This window comes from Ahaetulla prasina, chromosome 15, assembly GCF_028640845.1.
Source record: "Ahaetulla prasina isolate Xishuangbanna chromosome 15, ASM2864084v1, whole genome shotgun sequence".
NCBI classification, from domain to species: domain Eukaryota; kingdom Metazoa; phylum Chordata; class Lepidosauria; order Squamata; family Colubridae; genus Ahaetulla; species Ahaetulla prasina.
Genome location: NC_080553.1, coordinates 17,775,792 through 17,798,434, shown reverse-complemented (window position 1 = coordinate 17,798,434; position 22,643 = coordinate 17,775,792). Strand labels below are relative to the sequence as shown.

The 22,643-nt window shown below is 44.8% G+C and overlaps 1 protein-coding gene across 1 annotated transcript; it reads right to left on the bottom strand.

The window, feature by feature from the left end:
- Positions 1–122: 122 nt before the first annotated feature.
- Positions 123–22,304, bottom strand: CCDC63 (coiled-coil domain containing 63). Its single transcript, XM_058158158.1, has 12 exons — positions 22,171–22,304; positions 12,098–12,175; positions 10,789–10,955; positions 9,538–9,727; positions 8,522–8,641; positions 7,715–7,896; positions 6,974–7,155; positions 6,092–6,309; positions 5,032–5,106; positions 4,621–4,813; positions 3,232–3,429; positions 123–2,880 (listed from the first exon to the last, which is right to left on the bottom strand). Exons 2-12 carry the CDS (start codon positions 12,107–12,109, stop codon positions 2,753–2,755), a joined length of 1,665 nt encoding a protein of 554 aa, XP_058014141.1. The 5' UTR covers positions 12,110–12,175; positions 22,171–22,304; the 3' UTR covers positions 123–2,752.
- Positions 22,305–22,643: the final 339 nt, after the last annotated feature.

The following is a 22,643-nucleotide window of genomic DNA, read 5'->3' as shown; positions in this document are numbered from 1 at the left end:
GAATATCTGAGCAGCCCTTGATGAATGATTATGGGTGAGGGAATGGAATAAGCTGTGCTCACAGCAAGCCACGTGTTTCTCTGCTGATGCCAGACCAGGGTGCGTTTCCCACTTAACACACAATGCTAAGAGGCTGTCCAACAACAGTATGTGGAGCTGAGCAGGAGGAGGCTCCACCAACAGGACCACACATTGGCCACTGCTGCTCTAGCCATTTCTGGAGAGCAGGGATGGGGAACTAGGACAACTTTACAACCCGTGGACTTCAACTCCCAGAATTCCTGAACCGGTCGTGCGCAGGTTAGGTGAGAGAAAAGCAAGATTCCAACTTAGAAATTGAATAAAAGACATCACACAGACACACATTGCACAACCCAATGACCCCCACACACACATCTTGAAAGAGAAAAGCATGAAAACTGGAAAAAGGGATCTCGTCTGATGTTCAACTGGAGGAAGGCATGGGTACGAAAAAAGTTGGCCTACAGGTGTTATCTAGGTTTGCTCACAAGCTTTAGGTCCCGGTCATGTATGATGACCCTCTTTTGATCATCCATGAACAACACACCAAAGCAGAAAAATACGCCAGGTGTGTACCTTCTAAAAGCAGCTAAGTAATCCTATTGATGGAATACGGCAGCCATTTTCACCAGGGTATGGAAATTTGCTAGGAACCCAACCCATCTATGGAGGCTTCCTACCTATTAGAGCAATAGCACTTAGACTTATATACCACTTCACGGTGCTTGACAGCCCCCTCTAAGCAGCTTACAGAGTCAGCCTCTTGCCCCCAACAATCTGGCTTCTCATTTGACCGACCTCGGAAGGATGGAAGGCTGAATCAACTTTGAACTGGTCAGGATCAAACTCCTGGGAGTGGGAATATAGAGTTAGCCTGAAATATTGCATTCTAACCATCGTGCCATCACAAATCTATTGATCTTACTCACCCTACTATCTCTCTTAATTTCCCTCGATTGAGTAGCATTTCTAGTCCCTTCTGTCCCCAGAGTAACCCCTTGAAAAGGTCAATAGGCACATCTTATCTCCTGATGATCATGGAAATGTGAACCCAGGATCCCTCTCCCTCCCACTCCCCTAACACGTCAGCTACTACATTAATGTGAATCTCTTACCCAATGGAAGCATACGACTGGAACCACACGATTGTCCTTCTGGATGCATGTAAAGTTGTCCATCGTCTGCTCTTTCCAAGTAGCTAGTCATGAAGTCAGCTGTAACAGGCAGGCTAACCTAACATAGGTTGAGAGACCCATTCAGAGCCAGTGGTTGCAGAGTTTGTGTTGAGCGTCCAGGATTGCAAAGCCAGATTTCCAATGACTACTACTTGGTGGTCTATCTTTGTGAGCCGGCCAACCTGAAATGCTCCAGCTATATTGGGATTACAACCCCAGGCTTTTCAAAAACCACACACATATGCAATCTTTATGGTACAGCATTTGCTCTCTGTTAACATGCTGTGAGATAACACAGCTCATTCACGGTGGGCTATAAATAGTAAAACTGTCTGGTACCTAGAAAAGCACTCACGATAAATCCAAGTCATGATCCTACTTCAGTAAGTCCACACCCCACTTCTCATCCACTCTGCCTCTTAGCACTGAAAGGGCTAAGGACCAAAGGGCATTTTTCCACTTTACATCTTAAAATGTCTTATTGAGGTGGGTCTTCTGTTTTTTTAAGATATAAGAAATAAGAAAATTAGAAAGGCTTAAGAACTGATACGTAACTGGTTTATAATGAAGCCATATCCGTAGAACATCAGCCCTAGGAAGAACATTAAGGCAAAGCTTGGTTGACACTAAGCCATAGTGGCTTATTTAGGAGACTCTGCACCCGTGCTGACAAGGATCAACATGAGGGACCAACATTAATTCAAGAATGAACTGGAGGTCATGGATTCCATTACAGGCGCTTCACCTCTTTTCTCTCCATCTGATCTTTGCAGGGTCCTTCTGTATGCGCAGCCCAGAGGCCTCCTTGGGGCCTTGCTATTTTTATTGGAAAAAAATGAGGTGGCAGAAACAGATCCCTTAATCTTCTTTGGCTAATAGAACCTGCCAAATCAGGGAAATGGCTCGACTCTGCAACAGCCGCACAGTAAAAATGTAACAACAACAGAATCAATAACTGTGTCAGGTGTTTTAAGGGCAAGGAGGAGAGTCACCTTTACAGGGTGCTAGAGGGGGGAAAATAGCCCCTGCTGAGGCTGTAGGAGTCGTTTTAAGTGTTCTGCAGCATCTTTGTCAGAACAGAAGATGTCTTAGTACATCTAAGGAATTTGTTCTCCTGGGGAAAAAAAGGGAGAAAATGGTTTAACTTCTGCAATAGCAAAACAAAAACCTGATGCAACCTAAATGCAGCCCTCATCAAAGTGGGGTTTTCTGTTTGTGTTGGACTGTCACTTCTGCCTTTTCAAACTTTGATGGCTGGAGGATGATGTCCAGTTAGATATTTGAGGGCATATAAAAAAAAAGAGAGAGAAATTCAGGGAAACCAGAAAGACGACTGGAAGCAAGACAGCAAGCTGTAGACATTCAAGAGACAAATGCTTTCTTTGTTCATACTTTTTTTTTTATCCTATGCAAAGAAAATCCATCGTGGTATCCCGTTTTGTACTGTGTATATATATATATGTATATTTAAAAGTAGATACATGAAACTAAGTATATGAAAGAAGCTGATGAAAAAAGACGGTTTCTTGTCCTGCCGCCCGTTTCTATCTTAGCTTCTATATTGGTGACAATTTCTTTTTATCTTTGCCGCCGCTGTCCAGTCTTTCTGGGGCGGAATTCAACCTGGCTGTTTCCTGATTCTCCAAGACCAAGGCCCGCAGGTTTTTATGGTCTAGCGGTTCTGCTGTTGGGAAAGGAACGAGAAGTTCAATGGGGTTAGTTTGGAGAAGAAGCATTTTCTTTCTTTTTAAAATCAGTTTCAGTGAACCACCATATTTACACAGCATGAACACAACACCTGTAGGCTTTTTTTACCGATTAACTTGGTTTTTCTTATTTTTCTTGAAACTGTCTTTGGGAAAACTCAGGGAAACCAAGAAAAAGCTTGGATGAAAACTTAACTTTCTGAAACATTGGTCAAAGGGAATTCTCTCTGCCTTTCTAAAAACTTCTGAGCCGGTCTTGAATAGCCAGACCCTCATTCCTGCTGGTTCCAAATTTTGCACAGCCATCTCTTCTTCCTGCAATTACTTACTAGGCTCGCCCACGTCTGCAAAGGGATCCACGCTGAGGGAAGGCGGAGCCACTTTAACGGTGTCCATTTTCTTCAGAAGAGCACTCCCGCCCAAAAAGGGATTCAGCAATGGGACGGTGTCCAGCTCCCCTTCGACTTCCTTGTAGCGCAAGAAGGATTCGATCAGCAAAAGGTCGTTGCTTTTCTTTTCGACAATGCCTGCAGAGGGAGAAGCAAAGGCACCCCGGGGGTGAGTGGGGGGGGGGTCCTTCACATCTCACGCAATGCACAAAGAAATCTGGCAGGCAAGGGGGCTTCCTGGTCCTGATTAGGTAGGTGCGACTGTTAGCTCTGGAGGGCTTTTTCTTAGATCAGGTTTTCCCAATAAGCTCCATTTGATACCGATAAAGTTGGATTAAAAGGGGAATTTCTCATTAAAAGCTTACATACAAAGACTATATAAGCTATAAGACAGTGTTTCCCAACCCTGGGAACTTTAAGAAGTGGACTTCAACTCCCAGAATGTGGTCGTCCACCAGCAGCCTGCGGAGCTGGCAGCGGAGTTGGACAGTGAGGAGGCTGGGGAGGACAATGGGCCAGTCCTGGAGTCAGGGGATGGTCCGGATGAGGGCTCTGCATCTGAGGCAGAGATGGGGCCAGGGCCATCTGGGAGCAATGAGCGGACTCCGGAGCCTCCAGAGGCGGACAGCAGAGAGGCAGAGGAACAGGAGGAGCCTGTTCCTAGTGCACGCATGCGAAGAGCTGCCAGAAGGCAACAGCAGCTGAAGCAAAAGGGACGACTCGGGAGTAAGGCCAGAAGATGATTGGCCCCTCCCATAAGGCTTAAAAGAGCAGCAACGAGCCATTGAGTTCTTTGTAGAAAAGCAACGTTGATTCCATTGCTTCTTGTCAGTGTCTCTTGAACTTTGTGGGTTTTGCCAAGAAAAGCCTTTGGCAGGTTGCCAAAGACAACAAAGGTTGGTGATAAGGCCGAAGGACTGTTTAGGAAGAATTTGTTTTGGACTAAACTGAGAATGAATTAATTCTCAGCTGTTTTAATAAAATAAGTTTGTTCAGGCCTGAATTGGTTTGGTAATCACTACTTGGGCCTCAGTCACAGCACTGAATTCCCCAGCCAGCATAGGAGTTGAGAACCACACATCTTATAGTTCTCAGGGCTGGGAAACACTCTAACAAGAGGAGAGAAATCCCAGATGGAAGGACTAAGACAAATGAGGGAATGTTGGAAGGCTTTACCTGACCGAAGACAGCCTCTTATGGAAGGTCTCCATTGGTCAGTTTGTGTTATTTCCTCTCCTAGCTTGTCTCACCTACACACAGGAAGCCTCTAAGAAGACTCTCTAGGAGAAAGGCGATCAGCTCAGCGTGGCGCATGGTCCTTTCACTCACTGAAATACTGCATCAGATTCTGATCCGTGATCTCTCCAGTCTCTCCCAGATGCCGCGTGATCGTGATGGCGTCGCAGCCGATCTGCTTGAACAGGAAAGCCACTGCGGATTTCAGCTGGTCCAAGATTTTGCTGCTCTCTTTCAGGTTGTAAGCATAGAGATTGGCGTTTTCGGTGGTCTTCTGCAGCTTTTCCTGTGGGCAGAAAAAGAGGCTGGTGGGGCTAGAGAGACGGTGAAAGTAAAAGTATTACCAAGCCCCCCGCCCATCGCCCTCCCCAAAGCTAAGCTGATTCCCACCCTGGAAAATAATTTTCTTTTATAAATAAGAGGTAGGGGACACTGCCCTGGGCTCCCCCACTCCCCCCCCCACAACACACAAACACACACACACACATCAGTTCCACTACATACCTCCATGTCTTTCAGACTGCCATGAATTATATCTTCAGCTGCCTTCTGCTGGGATTTCAGATTGCTGATTTCGTTCTGCAAAGTTCAGAAATTCAGAAACGCATCATTTTGGCCTTCAGGCCACTTACGACTTTGCTGGGTGTATTTCCAAAAAGGGCCAGGTTCAGAGGGCGCCTATTCATTTATTTAACTTGGAAGGCTGCTTGACTCTCAAAATGACATTGGCCACTTTTACATAATGAGAGAGGGTTTTTTAAAAAAAAAAGTGAAAGGAGAACAGGGTAAGTGTGCTCAGATAAAATCACCCCAAGAAAGAGAGAGAGAGAGAGAGAGAGAGAGAGGGAGGGAGGGAGGGAGGGAGGAAGGAAGGAAGGAAGGAAGGAAGGAAGGAAGGAAGGAAGGAAGGAAGGAAAAAGAGGAAAGAGGAAAGAGGAAAGGAAAGGAAAGGAAAAGGAAAAGGAAAGGAAAAGGAAAGGAAAAGGAAAGAAAAGGAAAGGAAAGGGGAAAAAAAAAAACACCTCCTCAACAAACTTCCTAACCCTCCAACACTTGTAATCAGAGAGTGGAATTCTGATTTGTAGAAAAACTTTCCGAGCTATTTTCAGAGAATTAACCTGGGTGGATTTTGCTGGGCAGGAGTCATCCAGGTTTGCCTGTGAAAAAGGCTTCGCTTTTTGAAAGTGGCCCTTCATACTTATCGGAAGAAGAATCGCTGAGGTGCAGAAGGGCTGGACAGCAAAAGCTCAAAAGTCTGACTGTGGAGATTCTCAGCCACCCGGGTCATGGTTGTCCCAAAGGTGCTTTTCTGAAGAGGCAACTGGAATTTCTGGTTTTTTCTTTTGAAGATGTTTCGCTTCCCATCCAATTCGGAGCTGAAGAAGCTTCTTGGATGGGAAGCGAAATGTCTTCAAAGAAAAAAAAAACCCAGAGAGTCCAGCTGCCTCTTGAAAAAAGCACCTTTGGGACTCAAGACCCCGAGTGCCAAGGAAGCTGCCCAGAGGCGCTTCTGAAGAGAGAGGTGGGGGGAGGAGGAGGAGGGGGAGGGGGAGGGGGAGCCCACCTGGACTTCTTCAATCCTCTTCTGCAGCCTTTCCATGTCATTGTTCAGTTCTGTGACGTAGCTGAAGTAGGCAAAGTTCTTCCCTTCCTTCTCCAGGTAGTCATCCACCAGCTGCCCGATGTCCCCGTTTTCCGTCAGCTTCAGCAGCCGCATGTAGGCCACCTCGTAGCTCTCGAAGCTCTCCCCTTTGGACTTGGCCCGCTTCCTGGCCTTGAGCGCTGAGAGAAAGTAGGGCTGCCTCTTTAGGATACGGAGCAAGTCGGGTTGATTCTCCTACCCAAAAAAACCGACCACCCAGCCAAAAGAGCACCCACTGGGGTCGTTATGGTTACTGGACATACACACCCGCGTCCAATTAAATAGGGAGCTTGTGCTGTGTCTGCCATACGGATTAATAGAACCCTCTGCATAGGTGTGGATAGCATGATTGCTCAAAAGTTCATCACTCGCAACACCAGGCAGCACACGCTAACGTGTGTGTGTGTGTGTGTGTGTGTGTGTGTGTGTGTGTGTGTGCGCGCGCCATTGAGCCATTGTTGATTACTGGCTACCGGCTGGAAAAAATCACTGACTTTTCAGAAGTGATTTGCTCCTGATTTCTTCTTTCGAGGCCTGAGAGAGAGAAAGGGACTAGCTCAAAGTCACCCAGCTGGCTTAGTGCCTGGTAGGACTAGAACTCCTGGCCTCCTGGTTTCTAGCCTGGTGCCTTAACTACACCACCAGATAGGCTCTCGGGAATGGAGACGAGTGCATTGCTGTGTTTTTCAATCCTAGTTTCGGAAGATACAACATATCTGGGGGACATCAGATGAGGGGCCTTTTCTCCTTTGCCTCAAATAGCATTTCCCTTACATTGGCATGAACCGAGTGACAAAATGGTACCTTCTTCCTTTTTGGCCTGTTCCTCAATTTCAGAGCGGTCCACCAGTTTGATGAGCATGAATGCCTTCAGCTTGGTCTCGTGGTTATAGATTCGCTCCAGCTCCCGAAACTCTATGTTGAACTGGGCAATATCCTTGGACCGCCGTTCATTTATGGCAGAGATCCTTGCCAGGGCTTCAACCCTAATAAGAAACAGAAAAGCAGAGAGGATAGATGGGTGGATGGATGGATGGATGGATGGATGGATGGATGGATGGACGGACGGACGGACGGACAGACAGGCAGATAGACAAGACACCAATTAAGGAACCAACTAAGTTCTCAACAGATGGCAGAGTTCTAGAGAAGGGCATTTTATTGCTTTGGGTTGCAGTTGATAAATGTCCATTTTAAAAGCTGCTCTACACAATTAGCACTCTGCAAGTTTTGAAAAATTAAGGATGCAAGGAAACCTGTTTGCTTATTCCTTGAAATAGAATCAGTTTTGTATCAGCAGAGAGCATTTGGGTTGGGGCAAAAAAGACATTGGAATAAGAGATTGCCCTGCCTGCCTTCTGTCATCCAACAATCAGTGTTTTCCATTTTGTTGCAGAGAAGCATGCATCCCATCTTTTTATTTTTATTTTTAAAAACACCTTTGTTTACAGAGAGATCCTCCATCAGAATATCAAATTCGCTCAACAGTCAAAGTTGCAGTCCTGAAACTGAGCAGAGGGTTGCACCCTTGGTCCTCCTCCTCACCTCTGCTCGTAGGCTTGTGTTGACTGCTCAATGGATGCATTCATGGTCCTCTTTTGCTGCTCAAACTTCTTGTGAAGTCGTGAGTAGATGCCTTCAAAGATCGCCTTCTGGCACTGCAGGGTTTCTATTTCTTCACGGAGCATGGCATTTCTGGTCAAGATAGTGTCAAAATGTACCGTAGCCTGGAGGTCAAAGGTTAAAATAAATCTTTTTATTTGTAAACCGCCCCGAGTCCTTTGGGAGAAGGGCGGTATAAAAATCTAATAAATCTGAATCAAATCTAAATCTAAAATTAGGAAAGGATCCTGGACGTTCTAAGGCAAGAGTTAACGATGTTTCTCAAAGTCATGGAGAAGAGCAGCTAATAATGAGGAAAGTTAAAAGAAGGTGGAATTTGCAGAAGGCATCCTCCCCTTCTCTCTGCAACCCTCCACGTCTTTATTCCTTACGGAGACCCCCAAATTCATGAAGTAGAAGTTATTTACAAAGGGGAGGCTTCAACATCTGAATGATGCTGAAGGTAGACAAAATTAGACCACAGTTCCCTGTGGTTAGCAGAGTCCAGATTCCAGTCCTAAGTGTATTTTTGCACTCAAAAGGGAAAGTTCAAAAGAAGCCATGTTATTTTATGTTCACCATCATCTGTTATACCTGATGGTTCTAAATTTGGGGATTTTCTGCCCCCTCAAGTTTATTTTTAAGGGCTGCCATTGTGGTTCTTATTCCAACTGTTCCCCTCAAGGTGGAGACAGAGGCTAATTTCTCCAGCAAGAGGAAGGTTAGCAAGTCTTGCAAATCTCTACTTACATGATTGAGCCGGTTGTCCAGTTTGTGGATCTGCTTCTGAAGCCACTTCCCATCACGCTCCTGCCTCAGCTTCATCATCAGAACTTTTTGGGTTTTAATCTTTTTTTCCACCTCTTCTATCTAAAAGCAGAGGGAGAAACATCTCAAAACTCCTCTGGTCATCCAAAGAAGGCGGTTGGAGGAAAACAACAAATCACTACAGGGCATTTGCTCATATCATCTCTAAATATCTGATGCTCGGTTTTGTACAGGTAGTCCTCGACTTACAGCCGTTCGTTTAGTGACTGTTTGAAGTTACAAGGGCACTGAAAAAAATGGCATGTGACCTTTTTTCACATGAATGTCTGTAGCCGGATCCCCAGGGTCGCATGATCAAACTTCAAATGCTTGGCAACTGACTCATATTTATGATGGTCACGTGATCAGCTGTTGTGACCCCCAGACAAGCAAAGTCAGTGGGAAAGCCAGAATCACTTCACAACAAGGTTATTAATTTAACAACTCCGGTGATTCACTTAACAACTTTGGCAAGAAAGGTGGCAAAACGGTACAACACTCACGTAACAAATGTCTCACTTAGCAACAGAAATGGGGGGGTCAATTGTGGTCGTAAGTCGAGGATACCCTGTACAAGAAGCTGTTCCTGCTCCAAGCAACAAAAACAGAGCAAAGGAAATTGAGACTGAGAGAGCATCAAGGGATGACAACAGAACAGAATTTCCCGCAAATGCTTTTTTCTTTTCTTTTCTTTTTGCCTAAGACTCTACAGCTGGCAATCCTGGAGTTTATGGCCTCATGGCTTTTGAACTGGAGACCGTGTTTGCACAAGGATTAGGGCATGCGAAATTGGTTTTGATTCGCAGGCAAAGTGTACCGAGGAGTCAAAAGCAGAAGGCACACGTCTGGGGAGAGAGGAGGAGAGCTGCGAATCTCACGCTGGCTCGGCTCGCTCGCTCGCAGGCTGTCTATCGTGCTTCACAACCCCCGCTTTGTAAGTGGCACATTCTCCCAAGCACCTTGTCATCAAGTTCTGCAATCAAATTTTTGGTGGCTCTGATGAGAGCATCGTACTCGTCTTTGGTCTGCAGAAGGAACCTGAGCTCCATGAAGTTCCGGTCATCGATGAAAAGGTGGCGGGGTGATTTGGTGAGAGTCAGCAGCAAATTAATCGCATCGTGTTCTTGTGTCAAGGCATGGATGTGCTTTCTGTAAAGGAAAAAGAAGGCCTGTATCCAAAGGTGCTCAGGCATGCCAACCGAGGCTGGTAAAGTGTGAAACCCCCAAATCGCTGATTATGAGCTGGAGGGGCTTGAATTGGGTATGTCTGGTTTAATGAAAAGGAGGACTAGGGGTGACTGACAGGATAGCAGGGTTTCAATATCTAAGGGACTGTCACTAAGAAGAGGGGGCCAAGCTATTCTCCAAAGCACCTGAGGGCAGGACACGAAACAATGGGTGGAAATTAATCAAGGAGAGAAGCAACCTGGAACTAAGGAGGAATTTCCTGACAATGAGGACAACTAACCAATTAGCTTGCCTCCAAAAGTTGTAGGTGCTCCACCACTGGAGGTTTTAAAAAAAGAAATTGGACATCCATTAGTCTGAAATGGTATAAGATTTCCTGCTTGAGCAAGGGGCCTCCAAGGTCTCTTCCAACTCTATTATTCTGTGTCAACGTTCCAGAAAAAAACCCCTCGCCAAGTAAAACTCCGAAGCGAGCATCTTTCAAAGTCCTTTTACTAGGATAGGTAAACTGGCACATCTGGGAAAACCCAAATCTGAGAGATCCGGGTTTTCCCTCAGTAAATCAAAACCCTCAAAACCATCCCTTCACTCTTCTGCCAATCACATGCTCCAATCACTATCTGCCCCATCTCGAGACCTCACTCCAGATGCAGGATCAGCCTGACCTTGACCGACAGGAAGAATGCTATTATGGCACCCCTATACTAAATCCCACCCTCCTACTTTCCCACACACGAGAAAGTGGCAGCATGGAAGCTTTCGGCCTAGTATGGCTTCCAAAGCTGACATTCTGTTTATGACCTAAAGCACAAGTCACGATTAGCACAAGGAATCAACCGACCAATGTACAAAGATGACTTAGACAGATTTAAACTGGAGCAGGTATGTTTGCATTCACTTGTCTCAGCCAGCAGAAGATGTTATTGGCTGGCATATATCAATGTGGGCCATGCGCATACATGCCCACCCACGCGGGCACACACACACTATGGCAGCTCCTGGTTCATCTCGTTCAGACTTACTCCTGATGGAACAATTGTTGCTGTGTTTTTAAACCAAGGGACTTGCGGCTCTCCACCATCATCCGAAACTGTTGCTGCAGTTTTCTTAGTTCGACTTCTGCCATCATCTCCTTTTCCTTCTCGGTGTAGTCAGAGCTTTCACTCCTGGAATGAGATACTCTCCGGCGCTGCAGGTGAGATATTTTTAAAAGAAAAAGGTGTTTGTCTTTTAACTGGGCTTACGTTTCCTTTGGGATTACAATTTCCCTTTTCCCCAGGGAAGCTGTTTCCCTTTATTCAGAGTGAAATAAAGCAAAGTTATTCCATCAGAACCAACTATTAATTTCCCCAAAACCTACACAAAAGAGGGGAGTATTGTTCCATTGTCATGACTAACCTAGCAGAAGAATAATTACGCTACCATAACTTGCAGGGCAGGGGGAGAGCAGTTGGGGTGCAATACTTGACCAAATGGGATACGTCAGCTCATTGGCCAAATCAAATGTAAAACAGGAGACATGATTCAGATTGTGCAAAGGCCGGCCCTTTTCTGCAATTCAAACGAGTTCTGCTAATCACAAATACAGCAATGGAACACGGTAAGCAAGGTTGCCTCCTTTACCTAAAGGCCTGCTCAGACTGTCTGGCTTTTGGCAATATGCTCTTGATTGGGGCAGACAGACAGACAGACAGACAGACAGACAGAGTGTTTCTCAAACTTTAAGATGGGTTTACTTCAGCTCACAGAACTTGCTGGGGAATCCTGGGAGTTGAAGTTCACCCATCTTAAAGTTTACAAGGTTGAGAAACACTGAGATAGAATATGATATGGGTATGATATAGGATGGATGGATGGATGGATGGATGGATGGATGGATGGAGAGAGAAAGAGACAGGGAGGGAGGGAGGGAGGGAGGGAGGGAGGGAGAGAGAGAGGGAAACAGAAGGTATTCCTAAACTAAATTGAATCCAGTCTAGGTCCAGTCCAGGGGAAAGCGCTCTCTAAAATGAAACCAGCAGCCAATAGCATTTCAAGACTGCACAATAAGGCAGCTTTCTCCCACATGGTGCCCTTCACATGCGTGGGATGATAACTCCATCAGGCCTTTTCTTGCACTGCCTGGAACGATAGGAGTTAAATGCACCTCTTGAAGGCAGCAGGTTGCCAAAGGCTGCAAGGAGATGGGCCCTTGGGCTCAGCCATCTAAAATGAGAACCGGGAAGTGGGTGGTGGCAGCAGGCAGTCAGGCTCCTGTGCCATGGCTAAGCGATGGCAGACGAGGTGCAGATTCTACCATTACCCAGGCTTAACGATAAGAACCGTGTTTACCAGCGACTTCATGTTTGCCTGGATTGAGGCTTGGTGCTTCTGTTAAGGAAACCAGGTTAATCCTTCCCAAAACGAAACCTGAAAAAAAGTTAACAAAGAGGTTTTCCTCGGAAAAGTTCTTATCATCCATTTGCAAGCAAGACGTCTCCCTAGAGTTCTGTTCCACATCTCTTCTCCTCTCTTTTGGTACGGGACAACATGCCCAGATGGTTTCCTCAGCATATTAAAAGAACATTGACATGATGTCATCCGAGCCATGTTCACTTTAAAATTAGAGGGCGGAACAGATGGCGACGCTCCGTCCAAACCCATTCAGGACTGGGGTTTCCATAGAGATTACAAGAGAGCACACTGAAGCGCTGTGCACCCTCTGCTCTCATTTCTCTGGAAACCCACACACCAAATGGACGGGATGGAACATTCGGAAAGGTCTGGGAATGATGAAGTTCAGCCAGGATGACGGGATGGCAAAGAAAGATCCAGGCCCAGAGAGAGAAGTTGGCAGCTCATTTGAGAGTCTGCGTCTCCCCCTCTGATCTGGAACGGTCCGGACACTTCCCTGAAGGCCTTGGCTTAAACTCTTCAGGCTCCAGACGCTTCTGCTTTTAATTTAAAAATCAAGTATTTTCTGAAACAGGACTTTAAAAGAAAATCAGTAGATTGAAAGAGATGGGACAAATTTGTGCAATCAGAAAGAGATGGCAGACTTTAGCAAGAGCCACAGCTGAATGGCAAGTGCTCAGTCTAGACCCAGAAGTTCACACCTCTTGTTAGTCCTTAATTGGACTGAAACAGATGGTTCAAGAGATCTGAAGCCTAAATGGATCCTTTCCATTATTTATTTGCCTTATTTTATTTATTCATCAAATTTCTATATTGCCCATCTCACCTAAGTGACTCGGGACAGCTAACATATAAAAACCCTGGAAAGTGACATAGTTTAAAACAGTATTAAAAACAAGAGGTCAAAAGTTTGCAGAGGTTTGGAAAGTGCCCTCAAGCCACAAACCATGCTGAGGGTTGCATGCCACTCTTAGACTTAGACAGACACACACACACACACACACACACACACACACACACACCCCGCATGCCAGTTGGCAGAGTTAGAGCTTGACGCTTTTCCAGAAAATGGGGAGAGTGGCCCTCTGAGGCCAGGATGTTCCATGGAGCAGGGGGACATTATGCCTGGCCTCTCTGTAAGGAAGGGCTCCCCAAACTTGGCTGCTTTAAGACTTGTGGACTTCAACTCCCAGAATTCTCCAGCATAGCTGGCTGGAGAATTCTGGGAGTTGAAGTCCACGAGTCCTAAAGCTGCCAAGTTTGAAGACCTCTGCTGTAAGGTGTAGCAAAGTGGCATTGCGAGTGCAGACGTTCCTACCCCCGGATACCTTTCTGTTCTCCTCCAACTTTCAGAATTGAATGCAAACTGCTTGGGGCGGAGAACCTGCCTTAAACCGCTTCGGGGAAGAAGAAAAAAAACCCTGGGTACTGAAGTCCATTAAAGAGCATCAAAGCAGACAGGGAAGCGATGTGAAATAAGACAGGAATCGTGACCGAGCCGGAGCTAAGGAATACGCGTGCGCCAAGTAACCTTCCTAAAATCACCCACAGTGTTTTTCCACTCCCGGGCGCTATCCCGGCGTCTTGGCGACCCCAGATTTCTCCTTTTTCCTTCAGAAAGTGGGATCCCAAGCAGGGGAACCCCAGCTAAGCCGCTGATTCTCTCCGGAGCCTCTGGCTTGGCTGAGTGGAACGCGCGGACCGCGGCTAATTCCACGCACAATGCAGGGGCTCTTTGTGAGCCGGCCGCGTCCCATTGGCTGCGCCGGGGGCGTTCCAGGGAGACCGGCTGCCTGCCTTCTTTTTTTCCCCCCTGGACAGGAGCTTAAACCGGGCTTGGCTCCCGCGCTGATTTGCTCCTCTCCTTCCCGCAGGAATTCCCGGCAGCGATAGCTCCACGAACAAGGGCGATTTTAGAAATGAAGGATTTGGGGAAAGCCTTCAATAAAGACGACATTAACGGGGGAAGGGGGGTGTCGGCGTGAAAGACCCTAAGCCCAGCGATTCATGGAAACCTTGAGTTAGGAGATCATGTTACTCCACCTTCGGCGAGCTTGAAGATGGGTGGACTTCAAATCCCAGCTATGCTGGCCGGGGAATTCTGGGAGTTGAAATCCATCCATCTTCAATCTTCTAGCCAAGAATGTGAAGCGCTAATACTCACGCAACACACCTTGCTTTTGTTTTGTTTTTCTGTAGTGGTATTTGAGATGGACCACAAACTAGGGGTGTAGTGAATTCTCATGGTGCCAGGACAGCAACTGTAAGGTATTTGCATTAAACATAGTTTCTGAGAAAACAAACCCTTTATTTCTTGGTTGGTCCATTCGGATTATATTTTGCAGGTGTGTGGGAATAATTTCTCCTAGCTGCCTGCTCCCAGAAGCAGAAGTTAATTTGCTTCTGTTTGCTAAAACAAAAAACAAAAAGAAACCGCCCATCTGAGGCATTCTTCATTGTGTCCAGATTCTATGGGCCCTATTCTCCATTGTTTATCAGCTGCCAAACGAGCAGTCAATGAAACAGCTGGGAAAGGAATTGATGCAGTCCAGCCTCTTTGTCTGGGTCACAGGCAGCACTACAGAAATATTTGCTTTGACCCACAGAACGACTTCCCTTTTTCTCAAGGCCGGCAGGACTGTTGCTTGAAAATGGGTGCAGCTCCCGTTTCAGTGGCTTTCGGGTTGCCACTCAACAATGTAAGGAATGAGCTGGGTGCCCCGTGACTTGCCTCCAGGAGTTGTGGAGGCTCCAACGCTGGAGGTTTTTAAGAAGAGACTGGACAGCCCTGAATGGCATAAGGCCTCCTGCTTAAGCAAGGGGTTGGACTAGAAGACCTCCACGTTCTTCTTCCAACTCTGTTAGGCTGTTAACACACCATACTGTGTGGTAATGTACAAGATGGGCAGTCAGGGTTTTTCTCTTTTAGATAGAGACCCTTTTCAAGCAAGGATCAGCACCCTGGGCAGCTCCCGCTGGTCTCTGCTACCTGAACTCTCCAGAAATATTACTTATATTATAGCAATAGTCACATACTTTAGCAAACTACGGTTTATAGCGCCAATGGTTGTCTGTACGTGCACATTGGTTTGCATTCATGCACTGCATCAATGCAGTTTCCCAAAAGAGAAACCACTTGATTCACATAACTATGTGCCCACAATGGATGACTTAGGGTAATGTGAACCAGCGTGTTAGAGTTTTTCAATAAACCACAGGTAAGAAAGCCAAGGATTTTGCATAATGCATTAAGCTAGCATTTGGGCATTACTTAAGATCAGGTGTTCTTGGGAAGACCGTGGATTTTCTATTTTGGTAAGCAATCTCATTTCCCTGGCTGTTGAGCTCAGCAGACCTCTTCTGCATAAACATGTTTTGGATTGGACTATTAAAAGCTCCATAGTACCTCTTAAATTACAGCCTGCCACTTACCACAGATTGTGGAATCCTGCCAGGAAAATCAGGTTGAGGCAGGGAGTTCTCAATTCAGGAGGCTGCAGTACCACCAACGGTTGCCTAGCAACCTGGATGCAAATTCCCATCCTGTCAGAAAGCATTTGTCTTTCCAGCAACGACTTGGACATGGGAGTTCAAAGGGGAGGATTGGGGGGTGGGGGGGTGGGGGGAGCTAATGAGGTGGCTTTAAAAAGGCAGCTCCTACGCGATCTTCGGGGAGTCTCTTGGAGGCAGGGAATTCATAGCGTTAAAAAAAGAAATGCTTTGTTGTTGTTGTTTTTAAAAATGAACTAAAAATGGCACAGCACAAAGATGCTCTATCACAGCAGTTGCAGGTGTAGTAGTTGGATATTTGCCTTCTAATGTAGAATGTCAACGTCCTATGTCCTCAGGTGAGCTGCGGTTGGGCCCCGAGAGCTACAGCCGGCAGCCTGGATGAATGCACGGTGAACTTGGGGCAGGCAAGGCAGCCTGCCAAATTAGTAGATAATTAAATCGTGGGATACGGTATTTTGAGATGGAGGGCAATTCACGGTGTGATGACTTGAAAAGGACACGATAAAGGTTGCCGATTGTGCGCCTTTGAACACCAAGGCCCAAGCAAGAGGGAAGCATGCTCCCTTCTGGGTTGCCACCTTGCACAAATGTCTGCAAAAGGTGGTTAGCTATTAAATCCCAGCCTGTTATATAAACCCAACAGTTGTGGTTTGTTAACCATAGTTTGCAATTGAACACAATGTATACATACATTGTGTTCAATCGCACACAATGTACATATACATACATTGTGTTCGATCGTTCTGTCTTACTTAACCAAGATGGATAAAATAGTAAACTCGCTTAGCAAAATGTGTGAATCTAGCAGGACATTGTGGGGGGAAATGAGCCCAGTCAAACGGATAGCTAGTCTGATCCAAGGTTTTCAATTGGTTCTAAAGACTGAAACAGATTTTGGGAGGATGATATCACCGTGTTTAGTCTCCTTCCTAGTTTGGGACTAAAAATGCAGCTCCTACAAGGTCGCTCTGGGAAAAACATGAGATGGTTGACAATGACTGACACCTTACCATTTGAACAGACAGCAGCCCCCTTGTGAGAATGTGTCCGGGGCAGTTTCATATTTATCCTTGGCCTATTTCCTTCCATTCAGGGTTTTTAGAACAGATGATCTACTCCGATAATGCCTTTCTGGTCTTTGTGTTTCCAACCCCCTGACTGGTTCTTGCTGTTCCATTAATTGAGATTAATGTCTCAATCGGTTTCATAAAAGTGCAAATGTTGCTGGGAGATGAATCTCATGTCCATTGTGGCTCCAGATGTATTTATTTCGTCCTGCAATTAGCTGATTTGTCAAAGCAGCTGCCAAAATGAAAGCTCATCAAGAATTGTACTGCTATTGTCAAGACTTGCTTTTGGGAGAGGGGTGAAGTTTTTTAAAAAAATATTTCATATTTTTGTTGGTTAGTTTAACTATTTCAGCCTGCCCAACTAGGACTGAATGAATATTAATTTTTAAAACTACTTGTTGCTTCTTTCCTGAAAAGTTTAGCTTGACAGTTGAGAGGTTAAATATCTTTCCTTAAACTGGGGTTTCCAGATAGAGTTGACCTACATCTCTTATTATTTTTCCTAGGTAGGAGAGCTGCCAATTGCCATTCCACACATCTTTGAGGAATAAAATAGGAGCAGGCTGGCATATATTCTTATTGTGCACTTGGGTCTTTGAGGTATCTTTCATATCAGAAAGCTGCACTGCAAAAAAAAGAAAATTGGGTTTTTTTTAAAATTTAAGTCTCCCAACAGTATTTTGACTGACTATTTAAAATAAGTTTATGTCACATCTTTCTTTCCTGTAAGTGGGCAGTGCTGGTATCCCCTTGGGTCTTTGACAATGCCAGATGCAATTCACGGACACCCTTCATATTTGAAAAGGGGAAAATTGGGACTGTCGCAGACCTTCTTCTCCTTCAGAAGCCCACACTGGGTGGAGAGGAAAGTTGTCAAGCAGATTTGGGAACAGAACTATTATTTTCTGGTTTTAGCACAACTCAAAAGTGTTATATTTAGCTTCCAATGATTTATGTAACATCTCTGACACATACTTTCAAAATGTACAAGCTGTACAAGCCATACTTCATCTCAAGATTTCGTTTGATCGGTTTTATGGCAAGAGAATTCTCTCACAGTCTGGGCTCTTCTAACAAGTCTTCCTAATCTGTCTGGGTTTCCAAAGATCTTCACTATATAATTGAGCCTCGTTTTTTTAATGCAAGTTGCAGTACCTGAACAATTAAAGTGTCAATGATATCGTGGAATCCCGGCAAACTTTCTAAAGGCTGCAAGAAAGAAGGAATGGTCACTGAATGTGGAAAATCCAGTAATTCTGAGGGATGTGAAACATCGGTTTAGCAGAAGGAAACCCCTTCTGCTAAAATGAGAGCAAAAGAAACAAAAAGAAGATCCTTTGATTCTGGGAAACTTCAGATAAAAAGCCAGTGTGACAAAAGGCCTTTGAAAAGGTGCTGGGAGGAAAGAAATAAGGTGTGCTCATCGCTGGATAATGAAAACACTGTGTAGATATAGGAGAAAATGTAGTTGGGAAAAAATGCAACGTGTGTTTGTACTCTGGTCTTTCTCATTCCCTTGTTTCTGGATATCAAAAAATCCAGGTTGGCTGTGCCTCGAGATAATCAGTCTCATCCTGTTAGTAAGCATTTCAAGAAAGCTCTTGGACAAGATTTCGAGAGCTGTTTTGATTCCAGCAGGACGGATATCAAAATATTCCCCAACCCCAGTTACTCATCCCAACTCATTATGCTTGGCCACACAGAGTTTAATCTTCATTAGATGAGTGCCTTCCCAAGACTTGGCTTGGCAGAAGATCTTGTGCTTTTCCCAATCAACAGGGTGACTAAATCATTAGCCATAAGAGGTAGCTCTCTTGAACTGATAGCTCTGGGTGCCTGGTTCTACTTAAATTGCAAAGGAAGGCATGCTTTGCCTCTGGGAAAAGCAACTACGTGTTTTCTCTTCTTCATCAGTTCAGAGAATCTGTTCGTGCATATGCAACGACCCCAGCTGACTGCCCAGGTGCTCTGGGTCCATACCCAGCTATCAAGATCAGATCCAGAGGGAGGCTGATCTTAGGTCTTGTAGGAAGTCGTGGTTGACTGAGGACTTGAAGCCCTGTGTCCCTTCTGTTGCTGGGCGGGCAGCATCCTCACAATCGTACTCGATAAATTGCAGATCAAAGGACAGTTTCAGTGAGTAGACAAAGATAAGGAAAACTGTTTGGAGGAGGAGAGCTCAGCTGTGGGCAAAACTATGTCCCTGTCCCTTTGGAAGAAAAGTGTTTTCTGAGAGTTTTTTTCTTATCTTTTCTAAATCTACCACTAAGATACCTCTTCTAAAAAGCAGGAAAATGGAAAAGGGGAGTTGATCTAGGCAGGTAAAAAACTCCTGTTAAATTCTCTTTTGCCAGATCAGACATGCCACTTCTGCCCTCCTAAAATTTATTTTCCTTCTACAAATCCTCTATCACGGCAATGAAAATGATTATTGCTGGCGCACCCATTTAGATAAGAGTTGCCTTCCAAGAGTACAACCGCATAAGGGACCGGGTTGTCCTGCCCACATATTTTCTGTAGTCAGAATCAGTTGGGTGTTTCCAGTTTTTCAGTCTATTTCAGCTGCAATGAACATATACTTAGAGATGTTTGAAATAGGACAGCCTTAATGAACTGAGTGGGTTGCCGTGTTCTCAGTTAGCCTTAAGTTCTTATTACTTGGTTCCAAATTATTGTGACTGGTATTGCTGTATTTGGACGACTGACAGAATCACACGCTCCAGGAAAGGAAAATGGGAAACAGCCAGTTCCCTTGTTTTCTTTCTGATGGAACAGGGGAGAAAATGACACCATCAAGATCCTGTGTTTTCCTGGACAGACCTATAGGATGGGGTGGGCGGATGGTGGGTGAGTGGGTGAGTGTGGGTGTCACCCTTTTCCTTTCTGTTTCTTTTCCACATTCCAGTGTCACTAGGGGGGGCTACAAAGAGACAAATTTAGGAGGGCTGTTTAGGATTTCTCCTTAGATTAAAAGCTCACAATACACAAATGCTGGAATTTAGCTGTCAAAAACCAGATAACGGATTGGTGAAAACAGCCCAAGGGCGGGGTTCTGTGGGAGAATGAGACAATTCAGCAAGCATTCCATGTAGGGAGAACCGTATGTTGCAAGACACGCAGGAGGTTCGCAAACCTGTATTTGCCTCGTTATGAAAGGCCAGTAGGCAATTAATATTCAGAGGAAGATTAATAAGCAGGCAGAGAGCATTTTATCCTACCTTGATTTCCTTCCACCAATAGTCATTCTTAGGGGCCCATTTTAATCTGCTTACTTTTATCCTACCTGGGTGACAGAACTGGACGCACGGTCTGGGGAAGGGAGGGGGGCACAGACAGAGAGTTGCCTGGGAGAATAAGGAGGCAGAGGAAGATTAAGAGGTAATGTTCTGGAGTAGATACTGGAGGAGGGCAAAACGACCGTTAGGCATTTGCAGAATGCCCAGGAAAAAGAGACCCTGCTGGTCTACATCTGGCTGGCTGATGTTCTGCAATAGAACATTTTGAGGCTGTTCTCTCTTGTTTGTGAACCGGAGGATCAGAAGCAACCAGCAGCTCAGCTTCCACTGTGATTAGCTTGATGCATTTATTAATACCAACTATTTGTCACCATGAATTTTGCATTGAAAGGACAGGAGTGGGGAGCTGATTTCCTGCCAAGGACTACATTCCTCTAGGAGCGATCTGTTGGAGCCTGCACATCAGAAGGAGGAAGACAGTGAGATGCCCAGAGTCATGTATATGAGATGGGTGGCTAAATGAATAAATAAATAAATAGGGAACAGCACCCAAATGGTGTACTTTTCTTTTAGGATCTTTTCTGGCACCCCATTTCTTTCCGGCCCATCATTTCCTTTCCTCCTTCATATTATTTCTCCATCTGTTTTAGGCTTTAGCTGTTCTCACCCCTGCATGAGTTTAGACTGAACCCACAGGTGACTCACCCCTATAGTGAAACAACAGGAACTTTGTAGCCGCTGTTAGACTTGCTGAAGTCAGCTAAACTGATAAGAAGAATACATACATATATTTATTGGTTATAGTTCTTTTGATGAATGCAAATGGCTTTGGTACTGTCTTAGAAAATACATTTTAATTGCCGCTACATGGGAAGCTTGAAACTATAATCCCTTATCCGAGTCAGCACAATGTCAGAGGAAGCTCAGCCAGGCTGCCTAGGGAAGTATATGTACCACTGAAGAAGAGGCAGTGACAGAGCTAACGTGGGATGAGTATAAAAAACACACCCTGGGCCAGGCTGTCATATTGACTGGAATAAAGGAAGGAAGGCAGATATCTTGCATTTTCTGTGGAGTTGGTGATACAGCAGAAAGGCAGCACCAGATTTTCCAATGCAGTTATGAACGAGGCTTAGGATGAAAAAGCAAAGAAGATGAATAGCTGACCATATCAAGTATCCCAGACTAGGGCTGGAGATATGCAAATGCAGACTGGAAGTTTCTGTTCTCTAAATGGAGCAAAAGCCTTAATCCTGAATTGGAGAATGAATTCCAGTAAAAAATAATAATAATAGAAATCATTGCTTTATTTGCTAAACAGGGAACATGAAAGACATGGCATTATGTTGTGGTTCGAGCATAAGACCTCTGAGCATGCTGGGAAATCAGGCCTCTGGTTTGTACGGGGGTCTTTTTTCCCTACAGGAAAGAGAAAGAGGAGCTCCACACTTGGAGAAGAATAGCCAGAAAAGGGAGGGATAAGGGAATGTGGTAAGAATATCCTATGCACACATTTGTCTCTCTGCATGCGTATTCAGGAGGGAGATACTGCATACATATAGGTGTATGATGACTGTGTATGAATATTGACTTATTAAATGGACTTGTATAGAAGAATTTTCAGGAATACTTTGTTTCACCAGAATTCTTCTTTTAAAAAAATGGTATCTACTTTTTTCCCTTTTGGACAAAAATATCCAATAACATTTAATCTTTGTCATCCTTGATGCTTATCACTGGGTAAACTTAAGCGTCCATCTTTTATCTGCAGGGAAACTTGGCCAAAGACTGCTAAATTAAACTGATCAGTCAATGCCACTTAAGTGAGATCCTATCTGGGAAAGAAAGACCAAAATCCATTTACACACACACACAAAGGTTTAGGAGAGCAACATCTCACAAAGTTTTCTCCGTTCCTTATCATAAATATAATTGTAATTCTGGAGACTATTTCAAACATTACTCAGTAGGACACTGGTCCAGCCATGGGCTCCTTCACACCTGTGCTCTTCCAGGCTTTGTATTTGTAAAGAAAATCCTCACTTCTTTTTGGTGTCTTTTAAGGAGTCATATTATTATCAAGCACTGCGCAATTGCATCCCAAAAACAAGAATGCGTTTATCATGATCCGAATATTAAGATTTATATGACCAAAGTGGGGAAAAAACAATTTATTTGTTTTATAACTTACATTTTGTTTGCTGTTTCAGTCTCCGGCTCCTTCTAAATCAAGCTTTTCCAATCTGATGTTCCTCAAATAAATTGGGACCTCAATTCCCAGAATTCCCATTCGGCGGAAACCAGGTTACAAGTAAATCATATGCTGCTTGAAAATTCATTGGGGGCATCAGGTTTGGCTGCAGCTGCAAAAGGGAGACAAAGTGGGTTTAAATGGCCATGTTTCTCCTCTTCTCTCGCTGGTTCTAGTTCCACGTAAGTCAACACCTATATGATCTGCTGGTAGAACTATACTCATTCTTGACAATAGTTAAAAACTACATCAGTTAAAATGGTTGAAATCTATTGGGAAATTGACATTTTGAACAGCCTAGAATCTTATTGCAATTCTGAATCAATCAACTAAATGCTGACTCAAACAGAAGACGAACCTGTATTATCATTGATTTCCCCAGACGACGTTAATAATAATAATAATAAAAAAAA

Bases quoted from the DNA above. Each gene is read 5' to 3' on its own strand.
- CCDC63 (XM_058158158.1), bottom strand. The intron at 8,642-9,537 runs GTGCTTGGGAGA...CTCTGCTTTTAG, and splicing joins TTGCAGAACTTGATGACAAG to ATAGAAGAGGTGGAAAAAAA. The intron at 5,107-6,091 runs GTGGGCTCCCCC...TGAACTTTGCAG, and splicing joins AGAGGATTGAAGAAGTCCAG to AACGAAATCAGCAATCTGAA.